This window comes from Triturus cristatus, chromosome 1_2 (assembly GCF_964204655.1).
Source record: "Triturus cristatus chromosome 1_2, aTriCri1.1, whole genome shotgun sequence".
Classification (NCBI taxonomy): Eukaryota; Metazoa; Chordata; class Amphibia; order Caudata; family Salamandridae; genus Triturus; species Triturus cristatus.
In genome coordinates, this window is record NC_140580.1 from 785,779,526 (window position 1) to 785,801,769 (window position 22,244).

The window sequence follows — 22,244 nt, forward strand, 5'->3', positions numbered from 1 at the left end:
TCCTGCCCCAGGTGCATCAGGCGTGTCATCCTATCGTACCCGCAGCTACCTGGTCTCGTGGCGGGGCCCCTTTTGATATAGATCTATCCTCGGATTGACCGTTGGGTATCCCTTTCTACACACCTCCACCTCTTTGCTTCTGCGTGGTCTGGTCCTATATCCTCGTTATTTCGGGGAGAAGTTGGGTGCCTTATACTCAGGCTTGCCATCGTTCTGCACGGCGGTGTTTTGTCTTACGTTTATGATGCACTTTGGTGCATGTTCCTCCATCTTCCGCAATAAGTTTTCCTAGGGTTCCGCTCCCTGAGGTGGGCCTCTGCTCCTGGATGCTTTTTCTAGGGTCTTATCTGTCCCGTTCATGTACTGCACAGTCCCTCTCTTTTGTGGGGGTGCATTTCCCCTCCGTTTCAGAGGTGGTTGTCTGGAGATCTGATGTTGTTCTCAACAGCTGTGTGTGTTCTTCACAGTTCCTATAGGCACCTTCAGTGCCTCTGATGCCACACTCTTTGGATGTCTTTTTCCTTTGGGTGTTGCCCTCATCTGTGTTCGGTGTGCCTGCGGGTGTGCCTCTGATGAAGGTGGTCCCAGGTGCTGCGCCCTGCGCTTCTGTCTTCCAGGAGTGTTCTCCCCTTGGCCTTCAAACTGCCTTGCTGGGCAGTCCCGTACTCAACATAGCTACTCCACCTTGTTGTAGCTGTCTGTGCATGTTCTCGATGTGCCCCGCCTCGGTGTGGTTCAACATGGTACTGTCTGCCCGTTGCGTTCTAGTGACTAACTGTGCCCTTGGCGTGTCTTATGTTTCCGCCTGTGCTTCTGAGGCGCCGATTTGTTCCTGCCTCTTGCCCTTCGCTTCCTGGATGGTGCCTGTCTGGCCTCCCTTGCGTGGGCTCGCTTGGTAGGCTCTGGGTACGTCTCTCCATGTTGTCCTCTTGCTTGGTTGCTGTCAATTTACTGCGCCATTGAGCTCTGGGAGTGGTTATTGCATTATGCAGCTCTGGGAGTAGTTCTCCTTCCTCTCTTCATTATGTACTCTCTTCCGTTCTGGGATATGGCTTGGTGCCGTTTCTACATCTTATACTCACACAGGTATGGTCTCGTGCCATTTTGGCAGTCTTGTGATGCCTCGCCTCCTGTTACCTTTTGCTCTTACGAGCTGCTTGGGTTGCTGACTGGCTGCACCGCCACAGCTTTCCCCTTAGTCCATCGCTCTTGGGCACTTTCTATTGTTCTGTTGCATACCTCCCTCCCCCTAGGGAATGGCTGTGGTATCTATTCTAAGTTAAGAAATCTGCGGCTAGATGTCTCTATCAGATGTACGAGTTACTTACCTTTGGTAGAGACGTTGTTTAGCCGCAGATTCCTTAACGCCCACCCATCCTCCCCGTTCTGCGAGGACCTTGCCAGGCGTGTTTCTCTGCTTTGCCTCCTATCAGTTGGCGCTGGTCTTCATCCAAGGTGTTAAATTTGGTGCAACCCTTTTATGGTTTCCAATATGCAGCCACCTTCCTCCAGGTGGCTTCTCTTTCTGTACACCAGTGCTTCGCCTTCACCGGGAGATTCTTCTTCTTCCTTTTCTCTGCATTCCTTCAACCTGGTCCTTCCAGTGTGGGATCTTCTATTACTTTCCCTCCCTCCCGCCTCCTCTTTCTACTTGGGGATCTTGTCTCCTATTCAGCTGTCCTTTTGGGATCTACTGGGCTATGATTCAGCTTTCCGTTTACTATAGGGGATGTGCCATTCTTGTAATGCCTTCTCGCAGTAAATTGTTGTTCTTCCTGTGCTCCTCCCTTGTTGGCCGGCACAGTTCTTTGTTGTAATAAGTCTGTCTGGATATTCTTCCCTTGGTACTCAGCCTCTGGGGAGGGTCCATGCTTCGCTTTGCGGGGTTGTTTCTCAGTGTTGCTCTATCCTTTCCTTCTTGGTTTGTAAGTAGATAGTGTCGGATACGGTCCTTTATGATGGTGTTATGCACCATTCGATTTCTTTGTCTTACAGATTTTTTTTTCTCCTTCGCACACTGTTCCCATACTTTCACGGTTTTGTTGGTGGCTCCGCTTTGTGCCGTAGAAAGGTTTCTCAGAACACTGACGTCAGCGTGCTGGGAGGGACTTATGACCTCGCTAAAGTCACGTCCGTGGATGACGTCAGGGCGGGCCGTGTGGCGCCAACCCCCGGTGCGCTGAGATGTTGCTGCAAAACTTTTCCGGATCCAGTCAGACGCCTGGGGATAAATTTAAGTTAAGGAATCTGCGGCTAGACAACGTCTCTACCAGATACATCGTTACCGAAGGTAAGTAACTCGTACACCTGCATGAGCAGATATTCCCCAAAAGTGTCTGAAGTCAATTTGTAGGCATAAGTGCACATATAAGGCATTCTGAGTACATGTGCTGAGAGCTTGTCAATCTGAGTTCCACAGCTCCATGATGGCTTATCCGAATTCCCAGATGTTTGGTACGAAACATCTCAGATTAATGAGCCCACACTGGTGTCAGTGTTGGATGCATTAATAAATGCACTCCGAGGGCACCCCAGAAATGCCCCCTGCAAACCTACCAAATTACTAGTGTGTGTCTGACTGGTCTGCACCAGCCTGACACTTCTGGGCATGTTTCTGACCCCTGGGATGGGAGCCTTTTGCTTTTGTGTGTCAGAAACAAAGCGGCTCTGGGTGGAGGTTCTTCACACCTACCCCAAGCAGAAACAGCATTGAGGGGGTGGTGATCCTCAAAGGCTTCCCATCCTTTGTTATGCTGACAAGGACCTCTCCAGGTGGTGGATATGCCAGCCCCCTGAACCAGCCCCACTTTTGGCAGTAAGGTCGGCGGTAAAATTAGTAAGCAGGAGAGGTGTCCCCTCTCAGCCAGTACCAACCCTAATGTGTCCTGAGCTGCAGTGACCCCATCCTTTGAAAATTCTCTATATTGTTTTGGAGGATTTTAGCCAATAGGGCTATAGTGAGGTATTTATGTGTGAGGTATGCCCCCACCTTAGAGGAAGAGGACATACAATGGTATGGCCACCCTAAAGGTAAGTAGCTCATTGGCTACTACCGTATAATCGCTGTAAATCCCTGAATTGAGTATTTGGGGACTCCCCGAACCTTAATCCTCCGATTACCGGCGACATACGAAAAAGGGGGCAAAGAAGAGCCGTGCAGTAGCGAAGACTGAAGGTACTTCATGGCCTCAGCCCTACCGTCTTGTCTGCAGCCCTCAAAGGCCCTGCTGAAGAAGAGTGACCTCCAGAACCCTTGGAGAACTGCCTGTCTTCTAAAGACTCCTGATCTCCCTTGGACCTGTCCAGAAGAAAACCAAGTTTAAAGACCAAAGCTCTGCCTATGGAACCTCTGCAACTGACGCCCACAGCCCAAGTCCAAGAGGCCCACCGGTCCAGAAAAGGTTACTCCGCGATCTTAAGCAAGAGTTCCTTGTAGGTCGACCCCTGCTGGACGCCACGTTGCAGCCCAGCCTCTGCACAATGAAGACCCCCGCACGCCCACGCAAGCACCTCCCGCTACCGCACTGGTAAGCTGACTTCAGATGCTAAAGAACACCCCAGAGCCCCTGAGCCTTGAGATCTACCAACTGTCTACTGACGCCCCAGCACATCCCAGCTTACCTGTGCAGCTGTAGGTTTCAATCGTTTGGCCTCCAGGCCTGAGCCTGCCATTTTTAGGTCTCGCCTAGCTAATGCAGCGCATGCGCTGCTTCGCCTTGGCTAGACTATTGTTGTCGGTTTGATGCGCGAAGGGAGACCAACCATGTGCGTGCACGGACAGGCAATGTGCACACGCATGGTGTCTCCTCTCTGCCTCACACGCTCCCACCACGCGCTCACACACTCCCACCACGCGCGTGTTTGTATTGTTGGCGCCATATTCTACATTACCGCTTGGGGGCACTATTGCCCCTTATAAGAAGTATAGAACATAGGCCGTGTAGGTTCTTTAAACTAGACTTTAGTTACTAGTAGACCTTCCTTCAAAACAACCAGGGGATGACGGTCAAGGTACAATCACACTCACCTCTCACAAAATTGCCAATAAACCCCCCTCCCCCTAGCAAAAATGACTGCCTTTTATATCGAACCTTCTTCTAAAAGTATTTAGGGAAATAGCAAACTGTTGAGTTTTATGCACATGATGGGTGTCCAATTGTCTTCTCCAGCAGACAGTGCCCCGGTAAATATGGCGTCTGGCCAGCAGGCATGCGAGCATCTGTTCATACGTACATCACGCCAAAATCATTGGAATAATGTGTTTTCAACCAATAGTACCGTCCATGCACGCCAAGGTCTTGACGTTTAACTGTCACAGTAATAGTTTGGGACTACAAATCCCAACATGTGTAGTGCCTTGTCTTAAAGAGATACGACTTGACTGCAACGTACTCTTATGACACGGGGCCAGTGGACACTTGTTAGTTGTATCTTTTACTAAGGCACGTCCACCCACATTCAACACCCCGAGAAAGAAAGTAACAGGGAGGGGGTTGATTGTAGACGTTGCTCTTTAAATAGTGTCTCCCTGTTTTGTCACAGCATGTTCTTTGCGGAGTTTTAATTCTACGTTTTGTTAGGTTTGCGCGATGCGGTCGAGCGCTTTTTGTTTCACAGTTTTATATAGCGCCCGCCAACTGGACCCCAATGTATCAGAGCGCTTTACGTGAGCGCCAGTTGCATTACAGACTGACACATTCATTTTGGGCTTGGGGGAATTAAGTGATTTGCTCTGAATCATAGGTCGTTTGAACCTCCGCAGACTCGAACCTAGCTCCCCCGCTTCAAAGTCGCTTGCGCTAGCTGTTAAGCCATATCCTTTCACCAGAGCTCTGCTTGATTTTTTATATTTTAAGGTAGTTATATAGGACAGCAACTACTAGAACATTTTTAATAGTCGGTGCATGCAACCCCTGGACAAGGAGGCGCCCAAAACGGCGTGTTTTCTATCCGACTGGGGGCAAATCAGGTCGAGGACAAACTGAGCCATCGAGTCAGACAGAGCTTAGTGGTTGTTGAGGTGGAAGACTTCGCTCAGCAAGAAAGTAAGCAGACTGACTGATAGTGTAACTTGTGAGTACCTGAAGGGGTTAACTGGAGTGATTGGTGTGGGAGAAATTGCAGTGACATCTGAAGCGGCAAATAACTGACTTGCTGATGGAGGTTAATGACTCGTAGCATAACTCAAAGGACCTCGCTGAGAGAGGTCATGGGAGGGACCGGTCCAGCAGCCCAGTCAAGGGTCTCATCTCGTCAAGGGTTCTTTGCAGAACCAACTTCTTTCCTCTTCTACAAGGTTATCTGAAACGGTTCTGTCCTGCCGAACTGGGCTTTTGGGCACGCACTTTAGAAGTTTATTCATGCACCCACCCCGCTGCCACCACCCCCAATAACAGCCTCACCTGGAATGATGCTGTACTGCGGTGGATTGGGGAGCCCACACAGAGGTACCCTTGTCACCCAGCTACCGCTTGAATGTCAAACAGCAAGGAAAGGGTGTCAAGCTCATTGGAATAGCTAGAAACATGCACAGCTTTTCAGTCCGTGCTGCAGATTTTAGCCCTTACACCAGTATCTCGAAAATTGGCACACTCTTTTGGGAAGGAAGAGGTAGAAGAAGGGATGCAGGGAGCAGAAGCATCGTGCCAGGTAAATGGGTCCGTGGGAGGGGCCATGGGCTTCAGGGCTCTCACAATGGACATATTGAGAAGGAATAGCTCACTGAGCCATCTCAAAAAAGATGAATAAGACAAAAAAAAGCTAGTATAATAATTAAACTTGTCCCAAAAAGGCCGCAATAAATCCGTTGTGTGCAACATTTCCTTTTTACGCCACAAAAGTTCCAAATCTATGCTGCAATATCCGGGGGGGGGATAGAAGCTAGAGGAAAGTACTTTGAAGCTCCGCTCACACTGGCTCGCTCGCTCGCTCTCTCATCTCAGCTCTCACCCTTCTCGTATATGCTGCTCCTCCGTGTACTTTCCTCTAGGATTCTGGGATTGGTCTGCCCGTGACGTCACTGGCTCTAGCCGGGCAGGGTGCTGGCAGCACACAGCAGCTCCATGCTCCCTGTGGGGGTCAGGGGATGCAGGTAGGGAAAGTCACTCATGCTGAGCCCCCTCTCCTTTTCGTACTTCCTGCCGTCCATGGCTTTGACATATATACAATATGGGCACGAGGCGCTAATGTTTAGTGAACTGTCCCTGCCAGCTTTGTATAATTCCCGTGCACACCTTTGAACAGGTGTCTGGTGCACGAGTGCATAGGCCCCTCAGCAGCAAAGGGACTGCCAATCACAATGACGGTGCTGCCCTGGCACCCCTGGGGCCCTGAGCCTTGGCTGAGCATGTAACACACATACATATGGTAATTTCTCAGGTGCATTTCTAGGGTCAGACTACATGGGCAAGTTCGACTTTAAGATTAAATAAAACGGTGGGTAATCCAATGTCGTTGTCTATTAGAAGTAACTGGCAGCAGTAATAAAATGTGTTTAATGATGCTCAAACCCTACGATATCTCTAGGGGGTTATCACTAAACACATTTGTAACAGTGATAACCCATATCTCTGCCATGTATATATTTCCTTATTGAGCCATTTAGCCAACTTTACAATATTTCTGATAGGTGCGTGTGTACACCAGATTTTCCGCTTTTAGGACCGTCTGAGGTCAAATGGTAACCTTCCTGTATTGGATAGGTAAAGGGGTGTAGGAAATCCTGAAGTGAAGCCAAGAAACGCATGTAATGCCTTAAATGCTTAGCAGAATTATTCACCTGGTAATGGATTATGGCCCATTTCTATAAGGTATCTTTGATGCCACATGACCCCAGTTTATCTTCTGGACATATTTCAAAACAAGAATCTAAAGCAAAAGCATTTTGCAGTCAGGTAAGTAACTTTTCTTTAATAGTAAAAATTACTGAGAACCTTTGTTTTGGCTCAAAGTATGAGGCTTTCTTGGATCTGATAAATTGCCGAACTTTTTAACTTTTGCAATATAAATTTGATGATTGAATTGGAATTGTTAACATGTGAAAATAGCGAATAGTAGTGCTGTTTATTGATTTTTCTTGCTTTTAAAATTGTAGGTTTACCTTATCCAAGTCACAATGTTGGTTTTACTCCTCCAACATCACTTCCTAGAGCTGGAATGTCTTACTATAACTCACCAGGTCTTCACGTGCAACACATGGGGCCCTCTCATGCCATCGCAGTAAGTATTGTTAAAGGACTAGATATTCGCTTTGACAGATGAGATTAAAATACATGAAAAATTTGGTTTACAAGAATGAATTGTTGATTTACATGCTGTGTATACTCCTGTAATCTAGTGTTCTTGGAAAGTGAAAGTTGTTGTTTAATGTCGTCCTATCACATTCTCAGCCTCTGAGTAGCGCTTCCATTTAGTGGCAGTACTAGCAGCAGTCTACTTTAGCTGTTTAAATCTTGAAGTTTGTTTGGTGTACTTGGGTGTTCATTTGTGGCATACCATCATTCCTGTGCTCTTTAGCTACTGTTTGTGTGTTTTTTTTTTTTATCTGCCCTACGTTTCTGAACCAGTTGTTCTTGAGAGAACTGAATTTGTAGCCAGTCCTACCCAGTCTTGTTTTTTTTAGCATTTTTCTTTCCTGCCATTTCTCTCCATTTTTTTCCTTCTGAAGGGTTAGTTTGTTAGCAGCAGGGCCAGCTTTAGCGTGGGGGTGCCCGGTGTGATCTTTTTTGGCGCCTCTTTTCTGAATGACCCCCTCTCCGCCTCCACGGATTCCCTCACTAACACCCTCTAACAGTGCCCCATCTCTCCATAGCCCTACTCTCACATACATTTCATTTTTTAATAGCACTACTCAAAACAGGCTAGAGTGTCAGAACACTTTAGGTCAAACACACTAAACAGACATTGAATTATACACGTGACTCAGTCTAAAAGAAATGTTACATAAGACAGTGGGCATTACAATCAGTAGCAATCTCGTGTTAATATTAGACAGTATATTTTAAGAGCATTTGCTCTGCAGAAGCACATACTCCGGATTTAAAACCTACCTCAGTGGTTTGGGTCAGCTTTAGTAATAATGTATTTCTATCCAAACACTTTTAGCAACGTTAGGATAATGTAAGACAATGGAAAAACAAAAACGTTATAACGTATACCATGCAGTTAACATGAAAGCTCTTTGGCAGTTCATAGGTCACTGTGATATATTAGTATTCTAACTTTTGAGCTGCAAATAAAAAGAATAAGGATCTCTAGTACAAAAGCAGTAATCCACAGACCTATCCACATAAAATACTGTTCTTTCATGTGCATTGTACACGGTCTCCCTAAATTAGGAAGCACACCGTACCAAGGCATATTACTCTACCATCTATCTTTCCAGCCCATTTCAGGTGACTGCACCTACTTTGAATGACAAATCACTTTTCTTAAACATGGGCAAGGTGGGTAAGTGTCTTAGGATGTCTGGGAAATAGATGTTCTGGTTCAGTAGTCTCTTCTTGCAGCAGACCAGTGCTCTAGTCATTGTGATTAACAAGGGTCTGCTCCTCTGACCTATGTTTGACCACTATAACCTGTTCCTTCTGGCTATGCACTGAGTATGTTTATGTGCTCAAACTGGGCAAGTTAGAAACTGGTACTGTCCAGTGGCCTCTGCAATATTGCTACCAGGACCATGAGCACGGAGTGCTAGAATGTCTTAAATTCCACAGCAGACAAGGTCCATCAGTACTCCAACCAAATAAGTAAGTCATCTAATTAATACCAACCAGACCTCCAACTCCCTTCCTTTCCAGTTAAGGCCTTTCAGTTTCTCTTCTGCTCAACTTTTAGGATTCTGACTGTAGTACCGGTAGCTTACAGAGAGATGACTAGATGATTGTGCTCGATTTTCAGGACCTGAATTTTTTTTTTTTGTTTTTTTTTTTTTTGTTTGGAAAACCTTTATTTAACAGTATGCGCAGACAAATACGGGCCTACAACCCTCAGGCCGGCCTCGACAATAAAGGGCACATCAGCAAGCAATTATACAACTCAGCAGCATATCAGTACAAGCACGAATAGACCCGGTCACGTTACACACAATTGTGCCGCCGAGCGCCAGGATGATGAGGTTTAATTTTATAAAGTTTTGAAATAAGTCCATAGCAACTGGTCTGGAAGGATCCGAATCAAAGCAATGCAGTTAGGACTATAGTGGGCAACGATCATCAGAAGAGTCAGCAAGCATTATCCGTAAGGTAATCAATCGCACTCAATGAAATCAGGATAGAAAAGAAGCATATCACATGACGATCCCCAAGCACTACCCACGCGTTCCCAATCCTCCCATCGACCCAAGAAAGAAGAAAGGAAAGAGCAAGCGAGAAAGGTAAAGAGTAGAAAGGGAGAAGAGAAAAAGAGAAAAGAAAGAAAGAAAAAGGAGGCCCATAGAAAAAAAAAAAAAAAAAAAAAACCCAACAAGGAACTATACCCCCCACCCTACACGCATGCAGAGGCTACGGCCTACCCCCCCTAGCAGTGTGTCTGTCGCCCCGAAAGAGTACCCGAAATGTAGGAGAAGAGAAAGAGAAGAAAAAGAAAAAGAATGTCACGGTTGATCGGAGGAGGGCCAAGGATCTATTCAATGCAAGCAAAATCGATTATCCGCGGTCACCCAACCCCAGGCCCCGACCTGACACCCATGCTACATGTACCTCCAACAGTCACAAGTCCCAGTCCCAGCCATATACGTATCAATGTGCAACAAGAAAGACCCCCTTCCTCAGCCTTGGCCCCTTCGAATCTGCAGTCCAACAGAGTCCAATTGCAGTACAGCCAACCTGGACGGGATGGGCCACCATGGAGTCCGTTGCAGAAGTCGAGGTGTAAAAGACAAGTCAAACTGGAGTGAAGCTCGATAGTAAAGGACCACAGAATGCGCCACTGCCATGCCGTGGCTAGTACAACAGGGAGCAGGACGATGCATAAGTTCCAGAGTAGCGGCCGGCCGATGTACAGGAAGCAAGTCCAGGAGGGCGCTCAGAGACGTGGCACCAAAGGACAAAAGAGATGGGCAAAACGGCGTCTGAGACACAAGCTCCGGCCATACCAAGGGAGCAGTATTGTCAGACTCCTCCAGGGCAGAGCCGAAGAGTACCGCAGCGGGCACTGGGACACGTCCCCCCGTCACTGCCACATACCTCAACTCGGGTGATCCACCGACAGTCGACTGAAGATGTGGCTTAGCATGCCGCACTGGAGAATCCTCATGGCCAGCTGAAAAAGTCCAATCAAACCGGTCCTCCAAACCAGTGGCAGAGTCGTGGAAGGCCAACCGCAGGTCCTCCAGTGCTGCCAGGATGTCGCGAAGCCCCAGCGGTGGATCAAGGATGGAGGGTGCTGTTGCGTCCGCCATCTTAGGCAAGCAACCATCGAGCGCCCCGGGAAGCAAGCCCCCCTCACCAGCCATCGGTATCTGGAAAGTGATGAGCTCTCTGCGGGGCCCTGGTGGTGCCGGAAACGTGGAGGCAGCCGGTCGTGGAGAGGCTTCAAGGACAGGGGAATCTGTGGTGCAGGGAAACCCACCGGCAAGACCAGGGTTTCCGATGCGGAAGATGGCGTCCGCTGCTGTAGGCTGCAACAAAGAAGCGATCCCGGCCCTCTCCCAGCTGGGCCGGGATACAGTATACGAGAGCCGGATACAATGTTGCGAGCGGGGCGCGCTGGGCAGCCGAGCCTGGAAAAGGCTGCTGTGAGAATCCCAGCGCCGCGCTCCAGGTCCGGTGCACCGGCTCCTCCCTCTCCACAGCGGCCGCTGCTATCGTTGTCGCCGCCGGCCGTCCCCACTAAACAATGGCCCGGCTGCGACCGCTTGGAAGGCCGGAATGGAAACCGGGGCTCAACTCCGCCGGGGCAGCTCCGTTCTCGACCGGAGTCACAGTAACGTGGTCAGGAACGTGGCGCAGGTAAGCGTAGGGCTCGGAGGCGCAGGATTCTTGCCAGGATATCGACGAAGGGCGCAAGGGTCGGCGGAGCCGAAGAGCTAGGCGGCCATCTCGGCTGCAGGCTAGGCTCCTCCTCCCAGGACCTGAATTTTAAAGTTCCTGTTTTGAAAAAGTGCAAGAAATATTTGGACTTATGCCTGGTAAAGCATTTCCTCTCCTGACAATGAGTACAGACGTCAACTAATCATTGGGTTATTAACTGACCAACAAGAGTGTTGATAGCATTGTGGTTTCAGAGTATTACCCAGTTTAGCCACTGTGACCATTTATAAGAACAGCAGTCAAAGTTCATCCTGACCACCAGTCTTTGGTTCATATCTTTTAACGGTAAAAGCATACACCCAACTATTCAGTGAGATACCTGTTCTGCCAGTTTGTCCACAAATTGTGGTTCGCACTGATCCGTGACTAGTCATACCAGTGAGATTAACCAAGAATTCCTATATTCCACATTGAGGCTTCAGGCCATCCTTTGGATCTGCCTGAAATTACAAATGTATTTAGTTCATTTGGATGGAGAGGTGTTGTGGTTGCCTAAGGGACAGCCTGGCTACAGTTTAGACAGTATAAGTATAGTATAAATGACAATCAGATAAGAAAAGCAGTTTTAGTAAAATGGAGTCGAATATTTACGTGTTCTATTTATTATTTCAGTTACCCCTGATGAAGGGCTACAGAGCCTGAAATACATTGGGTTTAAAAGCATGAGGCCACAAAGGACAAATTGTTAATTCAGACGTGCCACTGATCAGGCCCGGATGGGCATGCCAATGACATTTGAAAACATCATGTGAATTAACGCTACCTTCAGAGTGAATCGATCAAAATTGGAGGAAATTTGAATAATGACTAAACTAAGATATAGATCAAACATGGAGTACACGATTAATTTTGGTATATTGAGAGGAAAAAGTTTCTCTGCTACGGCTGTGCAACTGATTGATGCGCAAGAACATGCCACAAAACCGGACTATAGTTTGGCCTTGATTTTATGGGACAGACCAGGGCTTCAGTCTGCATGCCACAACAAGGCTAAGAGTAGTTGGAAGTATCACATATATAAGGAGGTGTGCATTCAACCTTTCTGTTCATTGTGACTTGTCGCTCTCACCAGGTTCTGTTACCCAGAATCCCTTGCAAATCTCAAACTTTGTAAAATATATATATATATATATATATATATATATATATATATATATATATATATATATATATATATATATATATATATATATATATATATATATATATATATATATATATATATATATATATATATATATATATATATATATATATATATTCCAAAACAACTCGCAAATCCTTCTTTGATGCAAGAAAGGAGCCACACGAATCCAGTTTCCGATAATCTTTCTTTAATCACAGGGCAAAAAGACGCGTTTCGAGCAAACAAGCTCTTGGTCACATATATATATATCTCACATTTCTGTGATGGAAAGTTCTGGAATCAGTGTGGAGCCACAAACTTCCACCCACCCCGCATTCTCAAAAGTCTCCAGATACAAATTTTACTTCACTTGTATGGGTGGGTCGAGTGCCCGTGACAAGCAAGGGCCCAAAACGTGTTGTGGAGACATCAAAATTACCTATCGCAAAACAACCTGGTTTTGAAAGGGGGGGGGGGGGGGGGGGGCACACCTGAGTTTTTGGCCCCAGGCTCTGCGGCAATCTAGGGAAACCTACCAAACAAACGTTTCTAAAAACTAGACACCCGCGGTAGTCCAGGGAGGTATGGCTTGCATGGATCCCCCAACGTTTTCCTACCCAGAATCCCATGCAAACCTCAAATGTAGTTGAAAAAAATCGACGTTTTCTAAAAATTTGTGTGTGGGAAAATTCTGGAATCACCAGGCGGACACAAATGTCACACCATCCAGTGTTCCCCCAGGTCTCCTGATAAAAATGGTGCCTCACTCGTGTGGGTGGGCCAGGTACCCACGATAGGCAAGGGCCCAAAACGTATTGTGAAGACATCAAAATTACCTGTCACAAAACGACCTGGATTTGCAAGTAGGGACACCTGGGTTTTAGGCACCGGGCTCAGCTGCCATCTAGGGAAACTTACCAAACCCACACGTTTCTGAAAACTAGACACCCTGGGAAGTCCAGGGAGATATGGGTTGCTTGGATCCCCCCACATTTTTTTACCCAGAATCCCAGAGTGATTTCTTGTGCCATGTGTGCTGACTGCCGGGAGGTGTCCGGCACACATGAGCACTGGTGCGTCTGACGGCTCCCGGCTGTCCGATGCACCGAAGGGGTTAAGTGCCCCTTGTACCCCATTGATTCCTTAAGGCACATTTGACACATGTGATTTAGATGATCCATGGGATGATTACGTCATAGACTTATGTGTAGATATGGGCCCAGGCCTCTACCCACTAAACCATTTTCTTATTGCCACCTTGCATCACAGTATCAGCAGGGCCGCCACCTTCCACAAGATAGACCTGCATAGAGACCAAGCGAACAAGGAATTCCTGTGGATACATTCCTCTACCCAAAGTTCAGTGCAATATCTTCCAGTGGTGGACCTCTCCTGGAATGTAGCAAACCCAGTGTCCACTACTTCCTTCAGGCATGTGAGTGAACTTCAGGCTCTAACCCTTCAAGTACGCTTCTTGCAAGATCATGATAATAGGGTAGTCCTTAGGACAAACCCAAATTTCTCCCGAAGGTGGTCTCCTCTTTCCACCTCAAACTATTGAACTCCCAGTTTTCATCCCACATCCAGATTTAATGGCAGAGAGGGCTCTTTACACACTAGATGTCAAAAGTAACCTAGTGTATTACATAAACAGGACAACACCCTTCCGTAAAACACATCAACTTGTCTCTTTTCCAAACCACGAAAAGGCCATGCTCTTTCTATAACCGAAATAGCACGATAGTTGGTCAAATGTATCCAAACCTGTTCTGCTAAAGTCAAGCGGTCTTTGCCACCCCTCCTGCAAAAAGGGATCCTCTATGGCTTTCCTAGTAAACGTCTCTGTAGCAGCTACATGGTCTACTCCACACATTTTCATCAAGTATTACTATGTGGATGTCTTAGCATGCACACAAACTAATGTTGGCTGTGCTGTTCTCTGTACACTTTTCCAGTCCTCAACAACATCCTCCAGGTAACCACTGTGTGGGAGAGAACTGCTTTACAGACTATATATAGCATACGTATCTACAGGTTCGAGGCATGTGTGCTGTAGATCACATGCCTTGAATAAGTCTTCCATCTAGTGTTGGGTCCGGATGTTTGCACTTTGTTTTTGTTGGAAGAAGTCTTTTCCAGGCACAAGATAGGTGACTCCTTCTTTCAGTGGTAGTGCGCATTGGCATCGACTCATTATTAGATAGTTTTTTTCCGCCAACGAGCTCGGATGTGAATTCCTTTGCTCTGGTTAGACACCAATTTGTGTTTATCACACAAACACAAAACTGCGAAGCATGCCGGTCGTTCCGATCGAAAAACACAGATACTCTGCTCCAGATCTCTACGGAGAAGATGACGACGAGATCTTCAAAGCACAGGTAGCTGAGGCAGAGGAGGAACAACACATCTACGTGTCCGAGGAACACTCCAACATTGAAGAAGACATCACGCGCAGTCAGCGTACCATGAGTAAAGATACCCCTTTGCCTCAAAAAGTACCCTCCAAAAAGGCTTCAGTCCCTCCTCTGTCTTCGGCCTAAGGTCGGCACCGAGACAGTTCCGAATGCCCCACCTACGGGCTCTGCACCTGTGAGAAGCTGGGTTTCTGTTGCACTAAACCACTCACCCCCCCCCCCCCCCTTCCCCACACACTTTTTGCCAGACTACAGATGCACTTTTGACTTGATGTGCCCTGGGTCCCTGCCGAACAGGTATCATTTACCAGGAAGACCTCTAAGGACTGCAGCACTTACAGTGCCACCCTTGGAGGTCCTGTACCTTTACACACACACAGACACACCCCCCCTACCTTGCAGGCTGCGTGTTTTGGTGCAGAACAAAGTGAAGAGTCGACATGGCACACATCCCTGTGTGCCATGCCTATAACCCACTGCCCTGGCATGGATCAGTGACCCCTCTAGCTGGGTGCACTCTACTAGTGGTGAGGGCACAGGTGCATGAGCCTTGTACCCCTACAGTCAATTCTTAGACCTTGTAAGTGCATTGCTGCCATTAAGAGTATATGGTGCTGGGAGTTTGTCGTTATGAACTCCACAGTACCATAATGGCTGCACTAAAAACAGAGAAGTTTGGTATCAAATATCTCAGCATATTAAACCCACACTGATGCCAGTGTGGGATTTAATATAAAATGCACTCAGAGGGCATCTTAAAGATGCCACCTGAAAAACGACCAGCCTCTGGTGGGTTCCCTGACTGGTACACACCAGCCTGCCACCATGAGACATGCTTCTGGACCCCTAGAGTGGGAGCCTTTGCTCCATAAGCCCAGAAACAAAGCCTTTCCTGGGCAAGGTGTTCATCTGTGGCAGGGGAGCTTCAAAGGCCTTGCACCCTTTGTAATGCGACCCCCAGCCTCTTCTGCTATCGGGAGAAGGCCCCCTTCATGTCTCCCCTCCTTTTCGGCGGGAAAACAGACTGGAATAATTAGCAAGCCCAGGTGTGCCCACCTCTGCCAACTCCACCCCTCAGGTGGGGGAGGCGAGGTGAAGCCCACTCTTCAGTGCCTGCCATCTTGCAGGCACTCCCCAATCAGGACTAAGGAGTGTGCTCACACCCCCACGTGGGATGACTACACCATGGGTGTAGTCCTCCTAAGGTCAGTAACCCATTGGCTACTGACCTAGAGACCCCTAAAACGCCCCCTAAATACAGTATTTAGGGGGCACCCCTGAACCAAGAAAGCAGATTCCTGCAACCCAAGAAGAAAAAGTACGAAAGACGCCCAGCAGCGGGGACTGCAGAGAACTGACTTGGCCCCAGCCCTAACGGCCCGTCTGCAGTTTCCAGAGATCCTGCATCAAAATTAGTCTTGTCCTGCAGCCAGCAAACTCCAGAACCCCTGGAGGACTGACTGCCTTCAAGAAAGACCGGATCTCCTTTGAACAGCAGCTCTGTTCAGAAGAAACACCAAAGAAAGGCTCCGAGCCTGCTGAGGAAAAAGAAACCAGACACCTGGAACCACCACTGGACCTGTCACCTGTGGCCCGAGTTTGAGTGGCCCACCAGTTCCAGCAGAGTCCCCCAGCGCTCCCAAGTCCGTGAGTTGATCCCTCAAGAACTTCCCGACGTCGCCTGCAGCCTCTGCACAAAGACCCTTAAGCTCCTCAGATAGGGCATCCTCATGTCTAGCCTTTTCAATCATAGGTAGGAGATGAGGATATGTGAGCGAAGCCAAGCATTTAAACGACTCCATGGGGAATACATTAGGACCTGGTGTCTTTCCAAATTACATGCATCATAGCCACCAAAAGCTGGTCTGTGGTGAGCAGGAGTCCGAATTCCTCACAATCCTGAGTTTGATGCCAGTAATGAGAGGTCTTGTACTAGAGGTGAGTCTTGCAACATAGACTTCAAGATTCACATACTGTACATATCCTGCCATCTAGTGGTTGGAGTCGGAAAGCGCTTTTTCTCTTTTTCCTGATGGGTGATTGTGAAACCCAATCCTTCTGGTCAGGCCCCCTTTGTGTGTGTGCAAGCTCAGATAATTTTTTCCCCCCTGGAGATCGGAGGTGCCGTGAAGTCTTCTGAGGAAAATATAACAGCAGACACATGCAAGAAAGGAAGCCCACCAGAAACTCTAAAGAGCTAGGTAGTACTACGAAAGGTTGCATTAGAGGGAAACCTTGAGCAAAGCAGGTTGTTTGGCGCTGCTCACATTATTCCTAATGCAGCAGAAGTACACTTTCACTTCCCTCCTTAGGGCGAGCCTACATTGCTTGCACTTCAGGATGATCTGTTGTATTACTTTGTGAGATCTGACTCCTCCCATCACTTTGGATTGGCGTTGGTCTGTCATATCCAAGAATCATAGCCTCCAGATGACTAAAGGTTGGTGCATGCCTCACCTTTTTTCAAAAGTTAACTCCCATGGAGTATTGCAGCGGGAATGAGCAGCAGTGCATACGCTGCTTGCGTGCCTTTATCTTGTTCCCATTATTATTGCGTGTATTAGTGGTTGGCTGGGCTAGAAGCCAGCATCATAATGGCAGTGGCTTTGATACATGATCGGCACAGCAGCGAGTAAATGTGTGTGCCGGGAAGGCCCCTGGCGGGCTGTGCCATAAGACCCGAGGAAGCCTGTGTGGTGCGTTTAACAAGGGAAGGCAGCACCATCTATCACTTTTTCTGGGGCTGGGGGAGCTTATGTGACGTCACTGGTAGAGCATGCATACCACGATTTGGTCATTAGCTAATCCAGGTTTGCTGAGGTTTTTTATTCCGAGAAGTTTTTGCGTTGATAGACATTGTAGAATGCTGGGTTTCTGTTGCAGTAACACCCCCCACACTTTGTGCCAGATTTCTGATGCACTTTGACTTGATGTGCCCTGGATCCCTGCCAATCAGTTTTCCAGGGCCTGTGTTCTTTCCTAAAACTGTATCTTTGTACCCCCAATTGGCACCTCTCTGGCCACATGCAAGTCCCTTGTAAAAGGCACCATGGATGCCAAGGGCACTGTAACCAGGGAAGGCCTCTAAGGGCTGCAGCACATATTGTGGCTCCCTTAGAGGTCCTGCACCTTAACACACACACACTGCCATTGAAGGCTGCTTGTTTTGGTGCAGAGAAAGGTGAAGTCAACATGGCACACATCCCTGTGTGTGCCATGCCTACAAGCCACTGCCCTGGCATAGGTAAGCCACCCCTCTAGCTGGGTGCACTATACCAGTGGTGATGGATCAGTTGCATGAGCACCGTACCGCTACAATGTCCAAGTCCATTCTTAGACATTGTAAGTGCAGTAAAGACATAAAGAGTATATGGTCTGGGAGTTAGTCATTACGAACTCCACAGTACCATAATGGCTTTACCGAATTCTGGGAAGTTTGGTAGCATAATAAACCCACACTGATGCCAGTGTAGGATTTATAATACATTGCACTCAGAGGGCATCTTAGAGATGCCCCCTGAAAAACGACAAGCCTCTGGTGGGTTCCTTGCCACCACGAGACATGTTTGACTCCCTAGGATGGGAACCTTCGCTTCCTGAGCCCAGAAACAAAGGATTTACTGGGCGGTGTGGTTGCACCTCCCCAGGCCAGGAAGAGCCATCTGTGGCAGGGGAGCTTCAAAGGCTTTGCCGCCTTTGTAACACGACTCCCAGCCTCTCCTTTTCGGCTAGAAGACAGGCGGGAAAAGTTTGCTTAGTGCAGAAGGTGTGCACACCTCTGCCAACCCCACCCCTCAGGTGGGGGAGGCGAGATGAGGCCCACTCTTCAGTACCCGCCATCCTGTAGATGGCAGGCACTCTCCAGTCAGGATTAAGGATTGTGACTACTCCCCCACGTGGTATGAGCACACCGCAGATGTAGTCACCTTAAGGTCAATAGCCCACTGGCTACTGACCCAGAGACCCCTAAAATGCCCCCTAAATACAGTATTTAGGGGGCAGTCCTGAACCAAGAACACACATTCCTGCAACCTACGAAGGACGAAAGAAGGCGCCCGGCAGAGGAGACTGCAGAGTTGACTTGGCCCCAGCCCTACCGGCCCTTCTGCAGTTCCCAGAGATCCTGCACCAAAAATCACCTTGTCCAGCAGCCAGTGACCTCCAGAACCCCTGGGAGGACTGACTGCCTTCAAGAAAGACCCGATCTCCTGTGAACAGCAGCTCTGTTAAAAAGAAACAGCCAAAGAAGTCTCGGAGCCTGCGGAAGCAAAGAAACCTGACGCCTGGAACCACCATTGCCCCTGACGCCTACTGCCCGAGTCAGAGCGGCCCACCGGTTCCAGCGCGGTCCCCCAGCGCTCCTGAGCCCGAGTCCACCGTGGGTTGACCCCTCCAGGACTCCCAGACGTCACCTGCAGCCTCTGCACGGAGACCCCCAACCGCGAGTTGCCCGGTAAGGTGAAACCCTCAAAAGACACCCCTGAATCCAGCTGCCCTGTACCCTGGAGAAGAGAACCCGAGGTGCACCTACATCCCCAAGCCCTCCAGCTTATCTGCCCAGCTGTTGGTTCCTCCCGGAAGACTTCCAGGACCGAGCCTGCGGCCAAAATCCAAAAATAGCAATGCCTGTTGAAAACAGGGCACCAGATGCCAAAACAGCACCCTGCACTCTGGCGCCGCTGTAGGTGTACTTTGTGTGCTAAATCGGATCCCCCTTTGCCCTGAGGTTAACACCAGAAGCTTTCCTCCTATAACCTTGTTACCTGCTCGTGAGCAGCCACCAACCGGAGGCCCCCTATCCCTCATTGGATAACATTGGGCCTCAGCAAAACTTTAATGAATGTCAGCCGCATTTCCTACAAATTCGGAATATACCAGCCTGTCTAATGTGCCTGTGCTTACTGCAACGTGCTGGTACACACTTCATATGCGGGTTATCAAATTGCATTGGAACATACTTGTAGAGGGTTTAATAGTGCATTTGAGACTCACCTATAAAAAGAGTGCTGCTTTCGTACACCACGGTGCATCTGGGGAAGGACTTTCTTTCGTTTCAAACATAGCTGAGAACTCTGCTAAAATATGTACTATACTTAAGAGGAAAATTGTGGGGCTTTGCATAAAGAGACTTAAGAAATCTCTTGAACAATAATCAGCCCGGCAGGGGCGTTACTTCCCCAGTATTTAACTTATCGGCATAAGAAACATTAATAAAAGCACCAAATACCACTTGTGGCTGCCGGCAAAACAATCTTATTTTCACGGACATGTAATATATGCGGGCACAGCACAACTACAACGCGGCCCCAGATACAGCTCACATCTAAAAAACTTCTTGCAGGCGACTGTGAAGGCCATAAAGCACCCCCACCCCCTTTTCAGGTCAGACACAATGGATTCTAAGAGCATAAAAGGGGCCTTCATGTCGAACACAAAGACCTCCTATATCAGGTGCTTCTCTCAGGGAAGCACATTCCTTAGCTGACCTCTAAGTAGGGACAGGTGGGCAGGATTACAGTTCCTGCAAGAATAAATAAATAAAAGCACTTCATTACGTTTTCATCCTTGGCTTCTCAGAGGCGGAATAAAATCTTTCTTTTCAAAACACAAGTTTGTTGGCACTTAAAGCTATGCTATATGACGTAGAGCACCCACAGTAACACAACACGTGTGCCTAAACGCACTAACACGGGTGAGATTACAACATTGATCAGTTACTACAGCAGTTTGATAAGATAATTCACTGCAAATCCTTTAGCTTGGGCAATAGAGAGCAAGAGTTCACAGCTATCCCATACATGTGCCTCAAAAACAGAGGTGCAAGTGCAACATTTAGCACAGCTGCTTGGGAAAATAATTGACTTTAAAGCATTTAGCACATGCAATGACGAAACAAGTTTCATAAGTTAACTACTAATACATGCACACAGGCAACTTGTGCAAATGGGCTACAAGAACTTTATAAACAAATTGTGCTATGTAACATATAGCACGCACAGTAAAAACATATGGGCCGAATGAACACACTAATACAGGTACTATGCCAACAACTTCCAGTTACTACTTCCACTTAGAGATGAAAAAAAAGTAAATGTGGCTCCATAGAGTTTGCCACATACAATAGGACAATGGAAGCTTCTTAATACAAAGTACCAATACACGCACAGTAGCAGCTTATTCTAGTGAGCCACTATAAACGCTAAAGTTCCAATGGTATGTTACTTCTGTATATTAACCTACTTATTCAAAGAATTCAACTAACCACCCGGGTACACGGGGTCAAGGAGAAGTGTGGCTTGGTCACACACCCATAGATACACGTGCCATGCATACACTAGTACCTATGGCCCTGTTGAAATTCCTTTCAGATTTACACTCTGGGGAAGGCTGGATATTAACACACGTGGGTTTTTCTGCACCCAACAAAGCAAAATGTCGCTATTATAGTGTAACTATGGGGATGCATCTTCAAATGGGGACGCCCAAAAAAAGCAACAATGCCTTTATGTAGGTGTGTGTGTGTGTGTGTGTATATATGTATGTGTGGGTATATATATATATATATATGTGTATATATATATATATCAGCCACAGTTTAAAGATTGCTGCGCACTCCAACCAGTATTCAAATTGTTTTATTTCATTCGTTGCAAACACGATCAATAAAGTTACTGACAAACGCGTTTCAGCCTCCTGGCCTTCGTCAATGTCAGTGATTCCCTGCTCACGCCTCTTATTTAACCATATCATTTCATTGGTTAACAGGGATTCCAATCAAAGAAAAAATACAATAATGAAAATAAAAAACGGTCTTGCAGAGACCGGATACTGCTTTGGGGAATTGTCAACCATATTGGCACTATGTTCTCTACTGTTAGACAGAATGGCAATGTCACATTAGACCCCACGTTTTCACAAAATAATCAGTGGAAAACATCAAATCAATTCATTAAATAGAATGAGTCACAGTATAGCATTGGCCTATCTAAATTAGCTGTTCCCTGATTATTCGATTAATAAAAGTGTGCCCCAAAACATTTATTTACATCTGATAATGCTGACCTCCAAATAGAGTGGGCATATAACTATCGTGGTTAGATTGTCATAATCCAATCGTATCAAAATAAAGCTCTGGATGAGCAAACTCAAATTGCTGCTGTCTGTTCTATTTTAAGTTGTTATTCATAGCTCTTGCTTTTCCCCATTAGTTCCAGCTCTAAAGGTACAGCGCATTGTACATGTTTCTATTCTGCTTATCCAATAAATGACCACAGTTCCTCCTCCTGGTTCAGCCCTCCCGGAGTCCTGGTACGCAGTTCCACTATGAGTTTGGCCTCCAATTGCCTGAGTGTTTTAACTCTATCTCCCCCACTTTCTGCCAGTGGGATCTGATCTAGGCAATAGTATGTTAACTTATCACTCCTAGCCTCGTGCATGTTAGCAAAGTGCCTCGCCACTGGATATGTTCTGTCCCTAATGGTTATGGCTCGTTTGTGCTCCAATACACGTTTGCCAGGTGTATTGTGCTTCCGACATACTGCAACCCGCAAGGGCAGGTTAGACAGTATACCACAAAGCTGGAGTTACAGTTCAATAGTTTGTCAATGGGCCTTCTATCTTTCTTCCCAGGTATCAAATAGTCTTTAACTTTTTTGCAATTCTTGCAAGCCTTGC

The 22,244-nt window shown here is 47.4% G+C and overlaps 1 protein-coding gene across 2 annotated transcripts in view; it reads left to right on the plus strand.

Moving 5' to 3' along the window:
* CCDC6 (coiled-coil domain containing 6) overlaps positions 1-22,244 on the plus strand; it is a 402,320-nt gene that overhangs the window by 322,212 nt on the left and 57,864 nt on the right. For both annotated transcript variants that reach the window (XM_085608834.1, XM_085608835.1), the window contains exon 8: positions 7,094-7,218. In XM_085608834.1, the coding sequence (XP_085464960.1) occupies positions 7,094-7,218 (125 nt within the window). The remainder of the gene's footprint in view (positions 1-7,093; positions 7,219-22,244) is intronic.